Raw genomic sequence first — 15,740 nt, forward strand, 5'->3', positions numbered from 1 at the left:
TAGAGGACTACATCAAGATATTACTCATGTCCATCCTCCCTTTCCTAACCGGGCTATCGCATTGGACTCGTTTCTTATTCAATGAAGGAAACATGATATGTTACTACAAAATACACTGCAGAATAGGACTGATGTTCCACTCAAGCAGAGTAAGCAGCGCAGTATACGAAGTATGAATACTTATAGAATGGTCTGTTTTGGACGAAGTCCTATCATATCATGTTTAATATCTAATAGTTATGCATTGCACGTACGAACCGACCAATCATGTTTGCTACTTTCTAATAATTACATATTACATTCTGTGGTACGTACGAACCTACCAATGGGATAGATTTAATAAATCATGAAGCTGGGGAGGGAAGGAAGTCAGCGTCAGCTGACGCTTATAAAGCGTCTTCCTCTCCCGGCCTCTTTATTTATCCTATAAGAGGCTCGCAATTCACGGGGCAAATCCCTACGATCAAGTATTGACTGTCTGCACGTTTAATAAGACGAGGGAGAAGAAAGAGAACAGGTGACAGGAGCCCAGAAGGCCTATATAAGCCTGAAGACCTGGCCTGATAATGAGTGACCCAGCCTTACTACGAATGACCGTGATAGCCTCTGGGGAGGATAGTGCGGCAGAGTGCAGCTGTTTATTGCAGCCAAATGGAGACGATGCCGCTTGAAGAGAGGCGTTAGTAAATTGAAGGAGGACCTTTCTCACCGGTTCTTGATCGTTATTAGTGACAAAAGACCAGAGTAATGACGTGCTGCCGCACCACGCCCCCGTAGCTAGCCTCGTAGCCTTCTTCATGTTCGGCAGGCTGGGGTATATTACTGTTTAGTAGCACTTCTGAACGAGCTTTTTGTGGGTGTTTTCCTAGGCTTTCCCAACCGCGACTTCGGAAGACGTCTCCGAGACTTGGTATCTGTGACGACCTGTGACATGGGCTTAGATGAGCGAGGGCCGGTGGAGTGAAGACTAAATTTATGCCGAACTAATGATTTCGGATGCAGGTGCAGAGAAAGAAAGAACAGTATTAGTCGCGTTGTGAGTGCTTGAGTAGACCAATACATGGCCAGGATCGGTTGTGGAGATTGATGTTGAAATGCTCCGAACCAGTACTTGGCCAGTTTGTTTTCGGGCTATAATAAAGTACATACAGTAATCTTGAGGCATCCACTACCTACATTAGCCAAGTACTTACTTAAACGGTAGGTACTTGGTGGTCAGCAATTGAGCTGACTCTTTTAGCTGAGAACACCTCTCTTTCACACAGGGAGATGCAAAGCCGGATGGAAACCGAACTGAGATCGACACCGACGCATTGAATTTGAAGGATTAATGTGACTAACCAATGACAGGCGCCCAAACTCGCCGCACACAGTGCAGTTCATCCTTGCTGACCAAAATGCGGTATTTGCACCCGGCGAAATGCAGTGTCAGCCACTCACCGAGAGCAAGGCAATGGAGGCTTTGGCATACTCGCTCCTGGCTTTTCCCGTGTCAGCACAATCCACCATTCATTCTAGACTCCTTTTGGCCGCGGCCCTGATCAGAACGAAAGAAATGGTGAAGAGGGGAACCCGGAAGGTCTAGAGTAAGCATGGCCTGCTTTCTTTCTATTTCAAGCACACCCCTTCGTTCAGAGTGCGTCGGGTGACTACAGCAGCTTGATACAGTCGAAGAAAGTGTCGCAGCCACATGGTTCATATCATATTAATATTTCTTACGCTCCTCGCTTAGACCATGCCTCTTTTTTTTTCTATTGCTTATTATGAAATCAATTCACGGCGTAACTCACCACAAACAAGCTGTAACTAGCCGTATTTTTGGCAGGTATAGGAGTCAGAAGTAGAGAGAACGGCAATGGGGCTTCAAAGACGGCAGCCTCAACATAGGGACTTACTCAGCCTTACTCCGTATAGCCAGGACTGTTTCAGGGGAGCGCGGGCGGAAGATAATAATGAATTCACCACACACAAAATGCCGCGACCCACTCATATGTCGTTCTTGCTCACCGAGTATTGATCTCCAGTGCCGAGGAGTGCTGATAGTATCTCGAATCCCGCCGCTGGCCTCGTTGTTTGTATAGAGGTAGTGAAGACTATGCCTGCCGCGGCTGGAACCATCCGCTCGTCGACATTTTATTTCGCGATCCGATTGAAGCCAAAGAGGCTACTGTCTCTCATCAATACTAAATGCTAGGTATATACTCCGTACTCAGGGATCGATGGGTACGGTGGTACGACGAGAGGTCCATGCACATCTGTACAGAGCGAGCAGGTCGCGCGGGTGGTCAGGATGGCCTGCAGTGGTGCAACGGCTTGAAGAGCTTAGGCAATCGACGATAGATACGGATATAGGTTCGCGCAAGGCCAATGTTGTACTTAAATAACTATTTAAGCCGAAATGTAATGGGAGCGAATAGTCGCTCAGTGTTTGGCTGCACCCCATTGGGTCATTAGGCAATGAAATCTCCCAGTAAGGTCACGTATAGTCATGTCTCAAGGAAGGCAATTGCCAATGGAGGCAGGGTTACTGAATTAAGAGTGAAACTGTTGAGAACCAGTGATTCGGATTGAGATAATGAACATAAGTATCGGTCACGTCGGCGTTGGATATTGTATAGACAGACCAATGTGAAGACAAAGAGCGGGTGGGGGTTCGGCGACAGTCAAGCAGCTTCCAGCACCACCTACGGTTTCATGGGCATGTTTTTAGGCTCGGAATGTGTCCTGAGGCAGCCACCACCTTTCCTCCAAATTCTTAAAAGTGCAAAGGGCGCCGAACTTTTTCTCCTCTCTTCTTCCAACATTCCTCGCACAGCACAAATTTCGGTCGAAACCAACCCTTGCTGCGGATTGATTAATTGCAATTAAAACTACAGCAGACGCTCACCCGACGCATATGCAATGTTTGAGCCGTCAGTGCATCTCAGCTAAGCCTGGTCCCTTGCTGAATAAAACGCCGTATTTTGCAATGGAATTTGAGGAGTGGCAGCCACTCTTCCGAGATGCGGGTAATAAGGCAGGCTCACGACATCCTTTTGCCAGCCACGTCAAGACATGCCCGGATCCCAGCCTGCCTCAGATACGCCTCCCTTTTGTCTGCGACTCGGATACTCGCCAGGGCTTTTGCTATGGACGCCGTCTCAATGATCGATTGGCTATGCCTTTTCTTTTCCCCCCACGATCTGGCTTTCGCCTCCAGCTTCAAGCCACTGCCGAGACTAGTAATTGGTCGCGGCACCGATAAGAAAAAGTGTCGGCTGGGCAGGCATTTTACCAGGCTGGCTCGGAGCTGAGCGGCATTTTGCATTCTTCATCCGCCACAAGCCATAAGCCATACGCTCACCCCGTGCACCCGAGTATTTGGCCCTCTACTATCAATACCCCTCCACCGGAAGAGCCGTCGGCTGGTTACACGGGCCTCATGCAGCCTGTTAATACTGCGACATCACCAAGCACTTGTCCAATCAGAAGACTAGGCAATGCCACACCGGTTTGGAAATGGTGGAAGTGATGTCTTGAATGGGTGTAGGTCTTCAATCTCACATTCCCGAGGGTAGCCTTGGTTCACATTCCATGTCGAAGTACGGAGTAAGTCGCCCGCCCCCATACTTCCTTCAGGAGTCAGGGGGGCCTCATCCCTTGAGCCCTACTTCTGCCACTCCCCTTTTCCAGGGATTGACGCTGCTCTTTCAATTGACCTTTAACTTTCTTTCCCAAATACACTTGCCCTCTGTCTCGTGAAATTGGCCTAGATGCTGTTCGTTGCGCCGATGTGATACTGAAACCGGACATTGCCGAAATCGTCCATTACCCGTTTCTCTGTCGAATTCCCTTCGCCTCACAATAGCGTGTTTTGGCCTGGTTTGCTTTCGATAAGTACGTCCAGGCGAGCTGCCTTGACGCGACTTCATCCCAACGGAACACAGAACGTTGGAGTACTTCACCGGCTGCCAATGCGCCCGACTGGATTGAGCACCATCCCTAGTGATGCCATTACCAACCAAGCCCTTTCCGAGCCAATGGGACGGTAACGTATACGGACTCACAGCCATTGGGCAGGGCGGAGCTGCCATTGTCTTCTCCGTCGACGAGTACAGAGCGATCAAGGTGCCTATCCCTTCGGCGTTCGGTCTCCAGGCCATTGCGCAGGAGCGCGAGATCTACCGGCGCTTCATGGAGCAATCGGAATCGGCCTACGTGATCGCCTGCTACGACCCGAAACACGGCTCCGGGGTGCTGCTGGAAAAATGCGTCGGATCCGTTCGAGACCGCTTGCGCCAGATGCACCAAAGAGACAATGGATACCCATTGGTTGGCAGTGAAGATGCTTTGGCACTTGCTGGTCGTTGGGCCTACCAAGCCGCACAGGGTCTTGCGTATATACATAGTCATGGGGTTATTCAAGCTGACGGTGCGTAAAATAGCTTCCCTATATCATCTACTATTGACTCAAAGATGCCAAAGTTGGTTGCCATAATATGCTACTCGACAGACATGGTAACCTCAAACTCGCCGACTTCTCGGGCTCGAGCATCGAAAATACCTACCGAGCCCTGGTGACATACGACCTCCGAAGTCGCCTGTCGAACTTTGGCGAGCCCGACAAGGCCTCCGACCTATTTGCTCTGGGCTGCGCCATCTACGAAATGGCCACCGGGCACCTCCCGTACCACTACCTACCATCCAAGCAAGTTCAACAGAAGCTCTTTCGAAAAGTCTTCCCAAGCCTGGAGCATCTCGAGCGCCGCGCTCCCGAAATTGCTGAAGCAATCAGAGGCTGCTGGAATGTGAAGGCACAGGACGGGTTCAAGTGCGCCGAAGACGTCGTTCGAGTCCTAGATATACGTTACAATACTACTCAACATCAGGCTGACATTTCAGCCAATGTTGAGGAAATGGATACAGTGCCACACAAGAAGGGCAGGCCAGTGTTAACGACAAAGCCCATTCGTTCCCCGAAAAGCAGGAACAATGAAGAGAAGAGGAGGCATCATCGTAGTAAGGGGCGCCGTGAGGATAAATCCTCAAAGCATACTTGGCAAGACAGGGTTTTCTCTATGTGCGGCTTTTTACCATTTAGGAAATAATCAATTCACTACGAAATCTTTTACCTTATCTAGAAGCAAACTCGTCCAAACTCAACCTTAATCAAGAGACGATGCAAGGATCAGGTTTCTGCTGTTTCTGTTTCAAGGTTAGCCAGGCTGATCAGCTCAGCGAGTATGTGTGAAATAGCTCATTTTCTCACCTTCTTGGACTCCCTGTGGCGCCGGTGACCATTGTCGTCCCCTTGTCCTCTCTCCTGTCGCCGCCGCCCGTTTCCAGTATCCCCTGATCGTCTATGGCCACCATGACCTCTCGGTCTCCTATCCGACGGTCGCATTCTGGATGGCGGTCCCCTAGCTTGACCATGTACGCAGGGGTCCTCTCTAGTTGTCCCACTTCCGGTCTAATGAGTAGAGGGCAATCAGTAATAGCACGTTAGGAGGGGGCTCTGTGTAAATGGTACACGGGTTACTCACAGGATGGTGAGGCTGGGTGTCGGGTGGAGGCTCGAGAGTTCCGTTGTTGTGGCCATTGCGATTAGTTTGCTCTGCCCCGTTGCTGGCAGGACTACTCCATGGGTGCTGACAAAACAGGATTAGTTCCTGGACTCATTGGGTCACATCGAATCATTTTGGACCAACCACTAGCTTCGAGTTCAATGCCTCCTTCTCGGCTGTCTTTATAGCTTCACACACTGGGCAGTCTATGGTGGCTGGAGTGTATATGCGGTCGCGAGGGTGGTCCGGGTTATAACCCAACACAGGCTGCATCTCCTGGCAATGTCGTTTCTCGGGTGGATCGTGTGATTCGTTATTGGCATGGGCCTCAGGACACTGGAAGATGAGGGTTTCTTCGATCAGGTGGGGTTGGTTAGGTTCTCCAGCATCTGCTTCTGCCCCAGGTTCCGCCAGTTCGTGCGGTTCGTCCTGGTGTTCAGCTCCCCTGTTTGCGAAGATTCTGTCAAGGCCGAAGAGCTGGCGCAGTGGTATTGGTCTTCCTGTACCGTGCGCCCTGACTGGTTCACCTGGTGGTACGTCTTCTGCGCCTTGGTGCCCAATTCCTGCCTCGTCATCTCCGTCGGGCTCCAATTCTACCAGCTTGCATCGAAGGTAAACATGATAGCGGACTCGGTATTGACACATGGCTTCGAATCAGACGGCGCATTGGTGGTGATTGGTGTAAGCCAGGTTACTTGGCCCAGGAGAGGCTTCATGGCTCGAGGCTGCAGAGCGACTCGGGCATTAAATACATGATGGCTATGATGATACATGGCGCCCGGAGCCTTCAGCTGGTGAGGCTCTGCCCTGCTTCTGCCCGTCAGACATCTCAAAGACTGCCTCGCGAGCAGTTCTGTTATCTTGCTCCCAGCGTTGCAGCTTCTTGGCATTGCGCCTTCTCAACCACCACACCGAGGAAACAACCACTTTGCTGCTTCTCTGGAGTAGCGACATGATGACCACCACCATAAGCAACCCGGTGTGGTCGGCTTGGTAGAGGCACTCACTCACTCACTCAACGCCAGCTTTTGGGGGCGTGACATTCGGCATATGGGCTGGCCAATAGGAACGGCGTTGTATGCCGGAAGATTGCGAATCCCTGGAAAAGGGGGGTACGATAATGCCACAGGAGGTATGTGCCTTCGATCTCGTCAGCCGCAATCTCGTCTTTCCATAGACCGGCTAGGCCTTTTTTCACAACAGACCCGACATCCGGGGTTCGTTTATGCACGTCATCGGATCACCAGGCTCAGCTCCGAGAACTCGAGAACCTCACCTCATCAAGATAAGACTACTGCATCTCTGAACTACATAGACGCCACTCATGCTAGGCGTTCCAAATCAAGCAGAGTTGTCGTGACTGGCATTCGGTGAGAGCACTTCAATGCCACTTACGCATGCCAATGCGCCCCTTCGCGTTGCTACAATGTTGGTTGGCGAGAAAACATTGAAAAAAAGAATGCATGACATCTTACCTACCATGAAACATTGGTAAAATGTATCGCAGATGAGGGCAGTTATATTGTCCTTCTCGACTTCGGTTCGAGGCCAGGCTGGCCCAGCGGACACAAAAGACCCAAGAGGCGCCTGACACCTCAACATAATTCATCCGAGAATATATGCTTAGGTAAAGATACATTAAACCCTGAAGTGAGAAACGAATCTTCTGACGACCTAATCCATAACTCTCTATACTTGTCTATCAACATCAGTGCGAACAACTTTATCTGGCGGTTTGCTTCAATACGGCAACATCGCGGATCTAAACCCACCACGCACCAGGTATTAGAAGCTAAGATTGGATCACGTTGGCCGAAGCGACGAAATATCTCCGAAGTTCCAAAAACGCACGCAACAGTGATCAGGCACGGCCCCGGGTTTCGGTAAGAAATGCCGGCGACTCCACCGCCCACCACTATCCGGAGTGGACGCTAGCCGATCTATACTATTTCTATACTATTATCCACAAAACCTTATTACGCGTGAGGTATACGACATACAATGGACATCCATTATAGCCGTTGTTGCAGCACTAAATAGTTAGACCGAGCTGTAGCTACATGTAGTTTTGTTTTTCTCCCGGTTCGGAATCGAACCAAGGTTGCCAAGTGCAATGCGCCATTTCTAGTCTATAAGGGTATGAGGTCCCGTACCGGCATCGATTAAGTGTCTCGCGCAATACATTGGCTTGTTTGCTAAGCTTTTAGCAACTCTCAAGTGAAGCTTACGCAACGAGACTCTCAACACAAGCACTTTTGGCATCTGTGCCATTGCCGCCCCTGAGCGATGCCGCCCCTGCTGCCACTGCCAGCAATGTCACGGCGTCAAGATCCTACACTAACCCCATCTTGCCGGGGTGACACTCGGACCCGAGCTGCGGGTTCGTCGCCGAGGATCCTTACAACAACACGGCTTTCTGCACGATGTCGACCTTCATGGCGTTCCCCGGCAACCCCATCTACGCGACCCGGGACCTGACGACCTGGACGCTCGCGAGCCACGGCATCAACCGCGCGGCCCAGCAGTTTCCCCGAGCTCCGCACGGCCACGGCAGCACCGAGAGCCCCCATTTCTACCGCAAGGACGGATGGTACTACCTCCTGGTAGCCGAGGGCGGCACGCAGCTGAACCATAGCGCGAACCTGGCGCGGTCCCGGACGCTAGCCCCGAATGCGACATGGAAACCTTGCCCGAACAACCCGCTCGTCTCTAGCAGCGGCACGGATGCCTACTTCCAGACCGTTGGGCATGCCGACCCGTTCCAAGACGGCGCGGGCAACTGGTGGGGCATCGCTCTTTCCACGCACGGGGGACTGGAGCTGTACAACGACTTGATCTTCCCCATGGGCCGCGAGACGGTGCTGTATCTCGTCTCGTGGCGGGAGTGGCCGGTCGCAGAACAGGTCCGTGGCAGCATGACCGGACCGCTGCCAGCCAGCGCAGAGGCTGTTATCGAGGGTTCTGGTCCCGTAGTCGGCGAGGCCGACGCTGTCGACTTCGCGCTGGGCACCTCGATCCCCATTGGATCTAATTACTGGCGCGCCCCCTTCGACGCCAACACATCTGCCATATTCGACGAAAACGATCATGCCAATACGCTGCGCATCACTGCCTCGCGCGCCAACCTCACAGCCGATGCAGCCTTCAACGCAAGCATCGAGGGCCTGAGCGCCGTCTTCCGCGGACAGGAACACAGCTACTTAAACTTCAGCGTGGACCTTCACCTACCCACAGATAGTGCTGACCGCGTCGAGGGCGACGAGCTCGGCGTCTCAAACTTCTTGAACCAGGACCAGTACGTCGATATAGGGATTGTGTATCTGCCCCCGCAGCAGAAGAGCAACATCACTGGCTCCCGCAAGACCACCAGCCTGCAGCCGTACTTCCGCGTGAGGGCGCACTCGGTCCGCTACGCGCCGGTGCCCAAGCTCATCATCACGCCCGTGCCGAGTGCACGGCTGAAGAGCGACGAAGACGCGGTCGTTCGCCTGCGGATCTCACCACGCAACGACAGTTATTACGAAGTCTTCGCCAGCCAAGACGGCGATGATGGAGCAGAAGCCACGTCGCTGGCCGTCTACACCACGGCCCTCCTCTCGGGCGACGGGGCAGGGACCGGTGGACTCTTGGGCGTCTACGCGACGACCAATGGCGGCAACCAAACGTTTGGCGCATACTTTGGCAGGTGGCGGTATGAATCCGTGGCGCAGGTCATTGACTATGGCGTCATTGTGCCTGTGAATGGGAAAGCACCTGCTTAATGTTGCGTCATGTATTGCAGGAAAAATAACTCAGTTTGATTCATAGCGGACATATTTCTTTTCCTGCTCCGGAACCATGGTAACTACATTTTGACCACCGAACATAAATTATGTCACTTGGCGAAAACCCAATTCTCCGGCTTTTAGACCAGGGGAGACCACCCACGCTCCCGCACAAACCCCATTCATCAATATCCCTTCATATTCCTAAATATCCAATCCGCCCCAAGTGACAACAAGATTCTCATGGCGTAGCAGTCGTCGCCGCACAAGCCCAAGTCGTCCGCGTCGACGGCACCACCGCCGTGCTGACAGTGTGGTGCCCCCCGAGCGGGCAGCGCGGCACGTAGTACGTCAGCGAGAGCGGCGCCATGACGGCGGCCGTGCCGTCCACCCCCGTTCCCAGAGAGCAGGCGCCGCAGTCGGCGGTGCTCGTGACCATGGTGGACGTGGTCCAGGTGGTGCGGCCGCAGACGTGCGAGTAGAAGCGCGTTGACAGGACGGGCGTGCAGACGCCCGCCGCCGTGTCCGTGAGGACCGAGACCGACCCGACGGGCCAGGCGGGGTCGCAGAAGGGGTCCGGGGCGCAGGGATCGACGGGGTCGGTGGGCGCCGTGGCAGCGGCGGCGCCGGGGATAACTTCAGACGTCGGGACCGCCGCAGTGGCTCGGGGTTGCACTTCTGGCGCGATGATGGCTGCCAGGGCGCCTGAGGTTAGGTACAGTCCGAAAACCGCTACCGAGGCGGAGAAATGCATTGTTATTGCTCCGTACGCTTTGATCTGCTGAAACGAGATTGTCTCGGATTGCTTGCGAGTTTGTGATGCGATGCTCAATCAGGAGGAGTTATGGGTGGTAAATACGAAACCGGATCTCGAACCGAAGACGACTATTAAATACTTAAGTAGGTAGGTTGGAACCGAAATTCGTGACTCTGCATTATGACTTTGTTTATTCCTTCCTCGCTTGCTTGGTCTTGCCTGAGTGTAGCCGGTGATGGCCACTGTTACGCACCCTTGATCGTTCGATTGAGCGGCACGCACGGAGCTGCACGATGCGAGCCCAGAGCCCAGTCACCCATTTTAGCCTAAATGACAACGTACTTACTTTATATCCAGCACCAATATACAGGCATCTCCACCTCGTCAAAAATCCCTTGCAGATTCCATGAAACGTTACCTGGGGAGTTGCTTCTTGCTGTGGACTATGATAGGCTGCCGCAACTGAAGAAAAGCAATGTTCAGGGCCAATCATAGAGAAAGCACTTGTACGATATGGGAATATGGGGACGCATGCATCTATCATGTCGGATAATCTATTAATAGCAAGCTTAACTGAGCTCGTTTGTTCGAAAGAGGTATTCTTACTACTTCTATTGCTTCGTCGTGCGTGTTACCAGCTGTTGATTCCGGACGCAAGAGATCCCCATGCCGACATGATAGAACGAGTTACATTAACATTACGGGTTTGAAAGCGATGAAAATTCCCACACTTACTGAGGCAAAAAGCCATTTGCGCCCTTCTTGGGTGCCCTCAGTCTCCCCTTGGGAAGCCATGCAAAAATTTCCATGAACTTGACCGTGCTCTCCGGCTTCCCGAGGTCCTCTTGCTCCTTTTGCGGGTCGGGCGGCGCTTTAGGGGAGCGTCTTTCTTATCTATCCTCCGCTGCACCTCTCGCAGCCACTTCTTCGCCTCCCGTTTCTTACTCGTCTTACTATTTGGAGCTGCCAATATGTCGTACAGTTCTCGCAGGATATTGTAAATGACTTGACTGGGCGCAATAATTGGGATGAGGAAGGGTCGCATAGTGGGATAGAAGGCGATTGAAGTGGATAAGGTGATGACCACGGTAGACAAGGCGACTGCATTCCCAACAGCGTCAGCTTTCTGTTTAATCCGTGACAGGGGACGAGTGATGAATCAGAGGCAGCTTACACATCCATTTGATTTGATCGTTGAGTGTCATCCACTTGGCCTCGTTTATGTCGTCGTTGTTCATCCCAAAGAAGGCTGCGAAGAACCCCAGCGGCAGCTATTGAGGGTACAATACATTAGCAACTGGTAATTGTGGACGTGTAGAGCTGAATTGGCAGGGAAGACTCACAAAGAAGATGGTGACAATAGTGAATGCCATGATCGCCCGGCCTTGCTTGACGCTCTCTTCGGCCCGTTCCAGGGCCGCTTTCGCTTCCACGATGGAAGCCTGCTGCTGTTTCAGCGTGAGGAACCCCTCGAGCTTTGTGAGCGTGTGTCAGCTATAATCATTTCTTCAGGCTTTGTTTCCATGATTGAAGCTATAAGACTCACCTGTCGGCACGTATGCATGGCAGACTGTTCCAGCTCCATGATCTCTCCTCGTCTACTTTTGACCAACTCTAGTACCCCTTCAGCTTCATGGAGTGTCTCGTCCGCAACCTGGTGTGTGGACTGGCCCTGTTTGCGCTTCGGTGTCTCGGTACCGTCGTATTCCTCGTCGTCAGCTTCTTCCTTATTGTCTCTGGATTCCATCAGGTCCTCCAGGATCTTCTGGATCTTGCTAGCGGCATCCGCCTTCTCCGCTCGCCGTCCCTGTGGGTGGATGAGATGCCGCTTGAAGTCCTTGACTACTTTGAGCTGGTCATTGTAGATACGCTTCATCATCTTGAGCTCCTCGGCGATATCTTGGGCCTCTTTTAGCAAAGCGCCTTCGGGATTAATATCCAAGTATTTGGTGCCAATAGCCTTCGGAAGCATATTCTGGCTATAAAGCTTGGTGTGCCGCCAGAATGTGTCATAAGCGACCGCCGTCATTTGATCCTTGTAGTCGTGAGTCCTTGCATCTGGTGGGATCGTGATTCAATAGGGATATGAACTTACCACATGGGCTATCGCCGACGCAAAGATGTCCATAACCTCTGGGCGCTGGTCAAGAGGCTTGACACGGTCAAAGAACACACGAGAGCACTGATCGATTATAATCAACGCTGGGAACGTCTAAGTCAGTGCAAAGTTGTAGATTCAGGTGGGTTTGTTCAGTGAAATACCTAAATGATGGACTGATTTGATATCCTCCGGGCGGGCTCCAAAGCGCTCGCGTAGGCTCTTATGCACACCAGATGGATCAGGCTTGTTCCTGCCCCAGCGCCTGGGGAATGACGTGATGATCGTATCTATTCGGCGTTAGCACCACCGAATCGTTGGGGTTTTAGGCCGCTTACTGTCGTCCAAAATCCAGAGCCACAGCTGGTCGACCATCACAACCCGGCGTTGGGTTCTGTTTTTCGTTTTGTCCAGCGTGCCTCTGTATACCACTTGGTCCTTGTCTCTGTCGCTCGTATCATCAAGAGTGACAAAGTAGTACTGGTCAAGCGTTCGCCGGATATGCAATGGTGGATCTGCCTTCACATAATCTCGAAGCAGTCTTTCGTCGGCTTCGTAGTCCATCTGTTCGGCAACTTGAGCTAATGTGAACAAGTAGGTAGCTAAGAATTTCCTTCGAGCGCGTTATCAGCATCTGGGTTTCAAACGGTGAATGGTGTTCTGCTTGGGTATGCTTACCTCCAAGGCTTTGACTCAGTCGTAACCTTGCTCGTCTTGGTTGCCCTTATCTTCTTCATGGTAACATCAAGCAGATCCGGGTCCTTCTTCTTGTATCCGATGGTCTCATTAATAACTTGCACCATCTTAGCTCTGCGACTACTTGTTCTCCAGTGCATATAAGGTAGCTTTAACTGTTGTCAGCCTCTCTTCGCTATTCGCCACTTCATAATACCATTATACTCACAAAAAGGGCGACATTCTTGTCCTTTGGAGAGATTCTGTCGGGGAGGGAGTTGTGGTGGGACGAGCTCTGCCCTTCGTGTGGGACGGCTGCGCTTGGAATTTGAGGATGGGTCCGATGTGTAGTGGTGGTATCTGAACTTGTAGTTAGCGGCACTGAATGTCTATCAACTGCTAGCTAAATCACTAACCTCTAGGGATAATGGCACAGTTAGACCGCATGTGCCTCGCGTGGATTGGCCCTCCTTTCCTTGTCCAGTCCTCCGCCGGGTATGAAGCATTTCCCAATTGAGTCCTCGGATTTGAGCCATATGCTGAGCTGCCGTGCATCTGGCCATGCCAGAACTCTCGCGATAGTAGCTTCTCTGTTTTCCTTCCGTCTGGGCTAAAGGCATAGTGTCGGTCGTTGAGCGGCTCCGGCTCCTCATTGTAGTATCTGGCAATGGCTTTCTGTTGTAAGGAACGGTGGATCAGTAGAGGCAGCTCCGCCATGTTCAGGACCTGAGGTTTAATCTCACCTCTATCCACTGCATATTGTTCGTTGGGAAATGAAAATACCGTATACAATTCTCGGGGCACTGCTCCATCAGTGGGTTGTCCTCGGTATCCTCCAGTATCTTATTCATTGCAATCTTCTGGTTAGGAAATTTGGATCCCCCGTAACCGCTGTGATCATGTGTCCATCCGCTCCATGCAGATTCCTCTCCTTCCACCTTTTTGAAGTACATGGCGCTAGCTTTGAGGCCGTACAAAGGTTCGGGCTCATCGAGCTTTTCGTTGTCCACCTCCTCTGTGATTGGAGGACGTTTCGATGCTTGTTTTGCCGCAATCTTTGGTCCACGTAGCTTTTCGATCATCGATAACGATGGCCGGCGCTTTGATCGACCATTGATAACCGCTAGCTGATTCGTTGCCCCAGCTGCAGAGGGCTCTGAAGCATTGCATCTCTGCAGTATGCCACGGTCCCTTTCAAGTTTGTTCGCCGTGTACCCTCTGCGCCGCAATTCGCCACGTCCCCTTTCAAGTATGTTCGTTGTGTAACCTCTGCGCAGCCATCCTCCCTTTATTTCCTCCATCATTGCTTCCTTGTTGTCACTCACGCATTTGCGCCAATCGTGAAGCGTGTCCTTCAAGCTGTTCACCAAGGCCTGCTTCTTCTCATCGGTCGGGAACCTTCTGCGAACCTTCGCAATGCGCTCAAGCTCATGCTGAATCTTGGCTCGATCGTCGGAATCCAGATTTCCGAGGAACTCGCTCCTCTTGTTGAATCGGGCGCCGAGATAAGCTTGCTGGGCATCCCGACAATTGGCCCAAGGCTTGTTTTGATAGTCTTCAACTGTCGAATTGGGGGACTTCCACTGGCAATCTTCCCAGATATCTGAAATCTCCGGGGTTATGGCACTACCATTGACCGCCATTGTAGTCTCCTCACTTGTTGTCGTGGGAGTTGAGTGATGTGTGCCAGCGGCTCCCCGTACAGAACTTGGGGGCTTCCCCCAGCCCTTTTTCATCGAGCCTCGACCCGAATATCAGGCTGAGCGCAGCGAAGGCATTGTCAGGGGGGCTCGTAGTGGTGTGGTCAGGGATGGCCGGAGTGCATTACTGATCAGAGTACAACTGTTAGCGGGCGAGCTCTAGGACACCTACGTCTCGGCTGTAGCAAGTTAGCATGGTAACAGGCAAGGGACGACAGGGGTTTCCGCTCCTACAATAACCAATGTCGGAGCTGAAAATCTTACCTGCATGTTGGTCGGCCAATCACCACCAACGGCGAACCGTGATTCGCTTCATCTCGTTGGGATGGTAGCACCGCATCAGCACTGGCAGAAAGGGGACGCGCCAGCATTGGTTGAGTACGACACCAATCTCACCACGCTTGTCTGTGCGTTCATTTCTTTCGTCGCATCTCATTGAGAAGGCAATGCCGTGATTGAGGCGCACTTTGGTGGTGCGCTTGGGTGCACTGCACACCCATCCCTCTCCGCTGCGGACTATCATTGGCCGTCAATGAGTTATGCGAGCCGGCTGGACGCAGTCTCCAGCGGCTCAAACGTGTGTCACCCCGCAGTAATCAGTAAGTACCCACGCAGCCTGATGATGCGAGGGTAGAATCTCTCTGCCATATAAAGCAGAAAGTTAGGCATGGAAGGAACTTTGGCGCTTTCGAAATCGACATGAATTGACTGACTGCTATTGTCACCCGGTCGCACTCGGGGCAATCGCATTCAAGGGAAGTGACGTTGGATATGGCATGCATGTGGAATGGAAGGCACGACCTCAATGTGAAGAAAGGTGGTTCGATCGAACCGCACCTGCCCATATGCCCAATACATGGGACTTTCCAGATTCTAGGAGAGCCTTGTTGGTATTAACTACATGTACCTATTCACTTTGCAATTGAAATACTGATCGACAATGTTGTAGAATACCAACGCGTATATTGAGGGGAAATGGACTTTGTCCCAAGCTGCCACGAGAGCACTTGCCATCTATCTGCACTTCAGTGAACTATGATACAGAACTATTGTACAACAGCCTCAGTCAGCCACTGAGATCCAAGAGCGACATGGTTTGGCGTTCCGGCCTTTTGCTAGCATCGCTAGTCCATATCAGCCTGTCTTGTGCTCCAGCAGCGAGCAGGCACTTCAATGCATCATCGGTTGTATCGATGCTAATGT

At 52.0% G+C, this 15,740-nt stretch overlaps 5 protein-coding genes across 5 annotated transcripts; 2 read left to right on the top strand and 3 right to left on the bottom strand.

Moving 5' to 3' along the window:
- Positions 1-3,987: 3,987 nt before the first annotated feature.
- On the top strand, positions 3,988-5,087 carry PG994_004387 (uncharacterized protein; the record flags this gene model as incomplete). Its single annotated transcript, XM_066855796.1, has 2 exons — positions 3,988-4,411; positions 4,456-5,087. 2 exons carry the CDS (start codon positions 3,988-3,990, stop codon positions 5,085-5,087), a joined length of 1,056 nt encoding a protein of 351 aa, XP_066717963.1.
- Positions 5,088-5,244: 157 nt separating this feature from the next.
- PG994_004388 (uncharacterized protein) lies at positions 5,245-5,578 on the bottom strand (the record flags this gene model as incomplete). Its single annotated transcript, XM_066855797.1, has 2 exons — positions 5,245-5,449; positions 5,523-5,578. 2 exons carry the CDS (start codon positions 5,576-5,578, stop codon positions 5,245-5,247), a joined length of 261 nt encoding a protein of 86 aa, XP_066717964.1.
- Positions 5,579-5,902: 324 nt separating this feature from the next.
- On the bottom strand, positions 5,903-6,118 carry PG994_004389 (uncharacterized protein; the record flags this gene model as incomplete). Its single annotated transcript, XM_066855798.1, has 1 exon — positions 5,903-6,118. The coding sequence occupies one exon, from the start codon at positions 6,116-6,118 to the stop codon at positions 5,903-5,905; it is 216 nt and encodes a 71-aa protein (XP_066717965.1).
- Positions 6,119-7,966: 1,848 nt separating this feature from the next.
- On the top strand, positions 7,967-9,304 carry PG994_004390 (non-reducing end alpha-L-arabinofuranosidase BoGH43A; the record flags this gene model as incomplete). Its single annotated transcript, XM_066855799.1, has 1 exon — positions 7,967-9,304. The coding sequence occupies one exon, from the start codon at positions 7,967-7,969 to the stop codon at positions 9,302-9,304; it is 1,338 nt and encodes a 445-aa protein (XP_066717966.1).
- Positions 9,305-9,548: 244 nt separating this feature from the next.
- On the bottom strand, positions 9,549-14,480 carry PG994_004391 (uncharacterized protein; the record flags this gene model as incomplete). Its single annotated transcript, XM_066855800.1, has 13 exons — positions 9,549-10,134; positions 10,800-10,949; positions 11,045-11,165; positions 11,239-11,335; positions 11,408-11,539; positions 11,611-12,099; positions 12,160-12,266; positions 12,327-12,452; positions 12,501-12,775; positions 12,841-13,007; positions 13,067-13,197; positions 13,254-13,582; positions 13,621-14,480. 13 exons carry the CDS (start codon positions 14,478-14,480, stop codon positions 9,549-9,551), a joined length of 3,570 nt encoding a protein of 1,189 aa, XP_066717967.1.
- Positions 14,481-15,740: the final 1,260 nt, after the last annotated feature.

Source organism: Apiospora phragmitis, assembly GCF_038363925.1.
Source record: "Apiospora phragmitis strain CBS 135458 chromosome Unknown utg000005l:1.0-4161743.0:1.0-4166827.0, whole genome shotgun sequence".
In the NCBI taxonomy this organism is placed as follows: domain Eukaryota; kingdom Fungi; phylum Ascomycota; class Sordariomycetes; order Amphisphaeriales; family Apiosporaceae; genus Apiospora; species Apiospora phragmitis.